The 7,036-nt window shown below is 33.1% G+C and overlaps 1 protein-coding gene across 1 annotated transcript; it reads right to left on the bottom strand.

Annotated features, from left to right (window-relative positions):
• Window positions 1-286: 286 nt before the first annotated feature.
• LOC106111036 (lethal(2)neighbour of tid protein 2) lies at window positions 287-2,161 on the bottom strand. The gene has a single exon (XM_013293001.1). The coding sequence runs from the start codon at window positions 1,810-1,812 to the stop codon at window positions 343-345; it is 1,470 nt and encodes a 489-aa protein (XP_013148455.1). The 5' UTR covers window positions 1,813-2,161; the 3' UTR covers window positions 287-342.
• Window positions 2,162-7,036: the final 4,875 nt, after the last annotated feature.

Here is a 7,036-nt window from a genome sequence, read left to right on the forward strand (position 1 = left end):
ATCTCTAAATAAATTAAAATCAATTTTCATAGAATTTATTTCTCAATAATGACAAACATTTGTAAAAAGTATATAAAACAGTTTCTTAGTAAATAAACTACATTGAAAGCACTAGCTCGGGAAATTAAAAAAAAAAACAAATGAACAATAAACATGTACATACTTTGTTCAAACATAATAAAATATTTAGGTCATAAGTCGCCAATGAATAAAATATGTAGATTTTTAAATTACAAGTTTATATAAATGCCACATAAGAGTAAATTAAGAGACAAAAAACAACAAATGAACACAATCTTATTATATATTTATTAAAAAGTCCTTAAATTATTTTGCCTGTCATCATTCAACTTTAGAAGCTACTCTCAACTCAGCTGAGGTCTTCTTATAAATATTGTACAATATAATTAGATGACACACATGTAGCATTGCACTCGTTGCATTGGTACTCGGATAGGTGTTCCAACAGAATTCAATTAGAGCTAGGATCAAAAATCTCACAATAACAGACAGATTGGTAGACCATAAGAGATAAGGCAGGCTGTGAAAATACCATGAATAGAACTGGTAATGAAGACTCCTCGCACAAACTACTCCAATAAAGTTGGTCAGAAACATGGGCAAAATGAACAATTGAGATATTACATCAAAGTTAATGCTGTAATGTATATTCTCACTTTCATCTACTTTCTTTTTCTTCAAATTTGTATTTGATGTCTTTTGTAGCATTGATTCAAATGAATTTAAGAACTCCTCTTGCTCTTTTGTTAGCTTTTCTTCATTTACCTCTTGTAATTTTAACTTATCTTTTATAATTCTTGCTTTTCTTTTATTCTCAACATTTTTGGCATCAATTTGCGGTTGCACTTGTTTCTGAACATATCTCAGTCTACAGTAACTCTTAAAATATTGTATACACATAGGTAAAAATATTATCAGCAGCAGAATATGTATTGCTAACAATGTTAAATGGAAATATGTATTTTCAAATATTTTCACTTTTAGGAATCTATAATTTACAGTCCAAGTATGATTAAAAACACGACCAATATCAAAACTACCATGCAAGTAAGAAACTGGAGCTACTATTAAAAACGGTAATCCAAGAAATAGTTGTATCAATCCACACAGGAATATTTGTTTAATTGTGTCTTTCAAACCTAAATTTACCAAATAAAAAAAGAATAAAGCTGGGGCATACAGTATAATATTCATTTTTATAGAAACACCTAGGCTATAAAAAATGCTCCCTAAATTCCACTTTGATTCTAAAAAGAAGTTTAAAGCAATGTAAAGGAAGAGAACAGCTATTGGGTCATTAAACAATCTCAAAACATGAATTGAGTGTATTCTGTATGAAGTTAAAATTGTAACAAGCAGCACATATGGTGGAACTTTTCTAGTCTTTTCGTAAATCTTAAAAACGAAGTGTAATTGTAATAAATATATACCAATAAATATATATTGAGCAAGTTTTATATTTTGTCCTTGATTTGTTAAGAAATAAAATGTAGAATATATGTAAACAAATCCAGCGGGGTAGACCAGTGGACCAGTATCTCCTCGAAGTTGACTATAGTCGAATGTACCATTTAGGAATCCTTCACATTCTTGCATATAGGCTTTCCAATCAATTTCTGTGTAAGGTACTCTCTCTACAATCAGTATGTTGAGTACTAACTCTGCAATAATTATAATAAAGGCCGTGATCGATAATTTCGCCGGGTTCAGAAATAATGCTTTTAAATAGGTAAAGCTCAACATTTTTTTTACATTTCTTGATATCTCTTGAAATTTGCTTCGACCTCCCATCTCAGTTTACATTTAATGGTATCTATTATGAAAATGTATCTATAATCTAGTGCAAGTAGACTTTCGTAATTGATCTGTCTATTTTAAGATACTTATTGTCACCTCAGAAATCCCAGACATTTCATTGCAAATTGGATTGGCTCCCAAAGCATACACTTGAATTTCAAGTGAAATTCATATGTATGACATGTAAGTTTCAATGACTTTGATAAGATAAAATATAAATAACGGCATTGGATACACTTATTACTTGCTAATTGGTTTATTTTGTCGTTTGGAATTATTTAGGAAATAACTATAAAGTATAAACTACCACGACATTATTATGTCAGACTGACACTGACATAACGTCTAACTGACATTAGCCATTTTGTTACCCCTTTCAAAACATTTTTTATGTGTATCACTCATGGAAGTAATAAGTACTACGTATAACAGGAGTCAGTTCTATCTGTACAGTACATGTTGCAGTTAAAATAAAGAAAATAAAACCTTATGCTATGGGTGTAAGAGTCTTTTTGAACGCAAAATGAAATCGAAACCGAGTGAGAGGGCTACAAGTGTCCGACATTTCCCTTTCCAACAGTGACCCAGAGTTGCCAAATATCAATCCTTTCGTTGTTTGTAGAACAATAGGCAATTGACGTAATGTAATGCAGTAAAAATATTTACTTTTAAAATGTTTCTAATTATTAATAATAATTTATTAACGGCATATTAAAGCAATATTAACCTTATTAACACAAAAATTTTGCGATTGGCGTGCAGGTATTCTTTTATTTGTTTGATATTCGGACATGACATCCTGACTCGGGCAATAAAGGCGGAGTTTTTTTATTTTATTTTTTAATTATAGTTAAAATGGGAAGAACTTGTGTCGCAGAGGCTTACTGAAGCAAGTGATATGCTGATTGCGGTTTATATTTTCACAGGTTTTAAACATCATTTGTTGGTGAAGAATGACGGTGACCATGTGCATGACTAATTCTATTGCAAGAAAAAAAAACATTAACAACTTATGCACTTATTTTTTCCTTTCTGTTTTTCATTTCAGATTTAAGATATTAAGAATAAGCTAGGTTTGCTTCATAAACTTCACAAGGCTTTTATTTATCAATGTGTGAGTATCGTTTTTAAAAAATGCATTAATGACAACACTAATAGTACGTTAATTAAAATCCATCTGACGAATAATCAGCTGACGTCAGACAATAAAAACAAGTTTTTTATAATGTCTGTCCTTAAATCACATTTTAACATAGTCACCATCGCCAGAGAGGAATAGAACGGACAACTCTATCCTGTTCTAGAAGTACATCCATGAAATCATTTGAGAAAGATTGAGAGAAAAGAAATATCGTTTGACAGTTCTTACTTTTTTGCCGACTTCCCAATAGATGAATATACTCAAATATTTGAAAAAAATGCTTCAATATAGGAACCATTAGTTATAAATTGATTTTCCCTTTCTCCCAAGTTAATATGGCAATAATGGATTTAGACGGTTCATTCTCGTTGTCAGAGATTCGTTTGAAAATGATTGAGAGAAAAGAAGACAAATATGACGAAAAAAGTTTTTAGGAATTCTTAAATAAAAATTGTATAGCGCTTTGAAGGAGTAAAAAACTTCACGTTATTTGTAAATTATAATTAAGAAACTTATTATTCAAATAGGCTTCCTTCGCTTGACTTTCTTGGGATTTTAAACTTTTGGTAATAAGTAGGCTAATATCTGTTCCACTGTTGGGCCATTAAGTATTGCGTTAGCTTGCTGAAAGACGACATTAGCCACGTAATTATCTATATGATCCTTCAGATTATCATACGAGTCATTAAGTACACTAAAATTAGGTGGACCAGTCATAGGATCGAAGGTATTCATTACATCAAAACGTGTTCCTCTGAATTCCAACTGAAACAAACAATTTTTAATAATAGTCATTATCATCATCATATTCCTCCTTATCCTACACCCGCAATGCCGGCGCGACAGGTTTTTGTCCTCCAAATATCTCTATCATACGTCATCTCAGTCATTACTCCCTTTTTGATCATGTCACCTTTCACGCAATCCATCCATCTCTTTCTGGGTCTACCTCTTCTTCGTTCTCCTTGTAACATGCGATTCATCCCTACTCATAACATGCCCACTCCATGCTAATCTTTTACTTCTTTTTCTGGCAGTGGGGCTACTCTCAAACTTCTAATATACTCATTCCGTATCTTATCCATTCGTGTTACCCCACACATCCATCTTAACATTCTCATTTCTGCCACATGTAGTCTCCTTTCATCCGTCCCTTTTAGTGCCCAATTTAATAATAGTAACATTGTAAAAATACATAGTAATAAGTAACTTCTATTCAACAACACTTACTGCTACGTCACCGATGTGTACTCGAGTGTGCTGGCCTACCAACTGCAAGACTAACGCATTGTTAAGCTGAGTAGGTTTCGTCTGTACGGCGCCCAGTAGCGATATTCCTTGAAGCGCTACACTGTAAATGCAATAAAATAATTACATTAAAACAGCATTGCAATGGTCACCTCTGAAGTCGAACTAAACCTCAAAACACCAATGTAATCTTGAGCCCGCTACAGACGCTCAATTATAACTAAACAATTGGACTGTTTCGTGCAATTCCGTGTATAGGTAAAATCTTAACAGCCGAGCCGGTTGATCTGTACAGTTTTTCTGTTTTCATTTATAGACTTGACTTGTCTTTTATTTAGTACTAGCTTTCGCTCGCAACTCCGTCCGCGTGGAATTTAAAAAACTAAAATAAGTAGCCTATTTGTTCTTCCAGACTATTCTCTACGTCTATGCCAAATTTCGTCCAGATACATTCAGCCGTCTAGGCTACAATCTCTAACAAACATCCATCCATCCATCCATCCATCCATCCATTTAAACTTTCGCATTTGTATTATTAGTATGACTTAAGTACCTAGCTAAAAAATGTGCTTGTTTTAGGCGAAAATATAAACCGTAAAATGTACCTCAATCGACCTTCAACGTGTAGTGATACTCTATCATTCCATATAAGGTGGCCATTTAAATCCACTGTAACAAAATTAATGTTAGGATTAATTATTTTTGATATAAAATGTCAGGTCAAGGCAGACTTTTTTTAGCTCGGTTGCTTCCCAGTGTCCAGTTGTTTGTATAGAAATTTTCCTGTATTAAGTGAACGTTTATTATTTGTACTAATATTATAAAGAGGAAAGATTTGTCTTTCGCATGTATTGAAATAACTCAAAAACTACCAGGCCGATTTTAAAAATTCTTTCACCTTTACAAAGGTAATTTATCTGGGAGTAACATAGGCTATATTATTTTTTAAGCAACAGCTAGTATTTAATCAAATTATAGCTTTGTTGTATAGACTTACCGCCGGCAAGGAGCTCCGGTATATTCAACGAGTAATCTAATCTTCCTGTACTTAGTCGTATTTCCACTAGATTTTGAACAAATTTAACCAAACCAGTCATGTTATAACCTGATACTTTAACGACACCTCTGTAAAAAATTAGGAAAGTTATTTATGTTGAAATAACCCTAAAATAAGTTTTAAGTAAAATCTGATTACTAACTTTAGTTGTTTAAAATCATCATTCAAGACAAACGTTGGCAAGAAATCTCTGGTGTATGGATCTAGCGGCGGCAACGTGTAAAAGCCGTATTTGAAAAGCAACCGCGAGTCTTCGAAAAGCTGGCGCGCATTTCGACTGGCTATCAAATCCTTCTCGTCTAGGGTGGAATAGCGCTTAGTAAGATTGCCGATCTTCACTTCCGCATCATAAAGGCCCAAATGTACGTAGGATTTTGGTGTCACTGTAATAAAGTAATAAAATACAGTTAAAACCACAATTATTTTATCCTAATTAAATCAAAGTCATACTTTTTGTACTTACACAATCCACCCAATTCTAGGGGTAAATATGCCTTCACGCAAGAAATAAAACCGATCAGGAGTATGGTCTTCATGTTGGAGCTCCAAGCGGCCTGCTGGTCAGCTAAAAACTGAACAAACTAACATACGTCCTCCCCAATATATGATGATCGGATTTTTTTCTATTATGCAATGATTTTAAAGTTATTAGTTACGAAAAATCGATTTCGTGCTCAAATTAAAATATCGTGTACCATTGTTAATGACATATTAGATACTTATTGGACGCATTTACCTACGGTTTAATGAATTTTAAAATAGAATTTAAATAGTTTTATATCAATTTGTTAAGAAATATTCAATCTCAAAGTGCCTTCGTCAGAAGAGCGAGCCTCTTTAACCCTTAATACCATGGAGTTTTCTTTTAGTAAAAAAAAATATTATGTAAAAATTAACCGTGGCAGTACTCGCATTAACATCTTCGCACGAATGGTTCGCCCGGTGTAATACCACGATCACACAGAAGCCAGGCGTGAAGTGGAAGCAATTTCGCGTTTTGTCTGATGAGTGTGATGTGGGAAGCCCAACTTTAGTCCCTTTTCCTTCGAAAAATGGGAAGGGGCCGTAGATTAGCCGTAGATAGAGACGCATAGGAAGAGGATATATCCACTTTATGTACATCTTATCCTCCGTCGATCAAGGGTAGGCAACGCATCCACTATCGCGAATGTCTATAGGGTCGGTCGCTTCACCATATTAGCGAATTCAGGTGGCTGGTTGCTCGTTTGCCAACTGATGATATAAAAAAAATATATTTTACAAACACACTAAAACCTTCTAACGAGTTCAGCAATTTTTTGTAATTAATTGATCGTCACACTGGACACTATCAAATTAAGAGTTAAAAAACTCTCTTTTAAAAAAGCAATGGCCATGAGACGATCTGAAAAAGTTTTAGCTCTAGGACTAAGACTCTAGATAGAGAAAAATATTGCTAGAATAGATTACTTTGAATTTTTGACTAGAGAAAACGGTTTTAACTAGTTGTGCAAATAAATGTTAGCAGTTCAGTAGTTTAACGTTGCTTTGTTATTATCATTCCAGTTATACGTATTGCTAAATAAACTATAAGTATACGATGTTGGAAGAAATGTAATAGTTTGTTAATAAATTGGTTTTCACTTGAGCGTTAAATTCCATTAACTACACTTATTGATTTTTTGTAAATGTCGCACAAGCATAAAAATGCTACAGAGTTTAACATACGTATTGCGATATCGCAATATTTGTTGTGATTAAACGTAATAAAAAATATTTTCTTCAACCTAATT

The sequence above is a fragment of the Papilio polytes genome, unplaced genomic scaffold (genome assembly GCF_000836215.1).
Source record: "Papilio polytes unplaced genomic scaffold, Ppol_1.0 DF824180.1, whole genome shotgun sequence".
Classification (NCBI taxonomy): Eukaryota; Metazoa; Arthropoda; class Insecta; order Lepidoptera; family Papilionidae; genus Papilio; species Papilio polytes.

Excerpts from the sequence above, each read along its gene's own strand:
- LOC106111036 (XM_013293001.1), bottom strand. The coding sequence starts at position 1,812 with ATGGGAGGTCGAAGCAAATTTCAAGAGATATCAAGAAATGTAAAAAAA.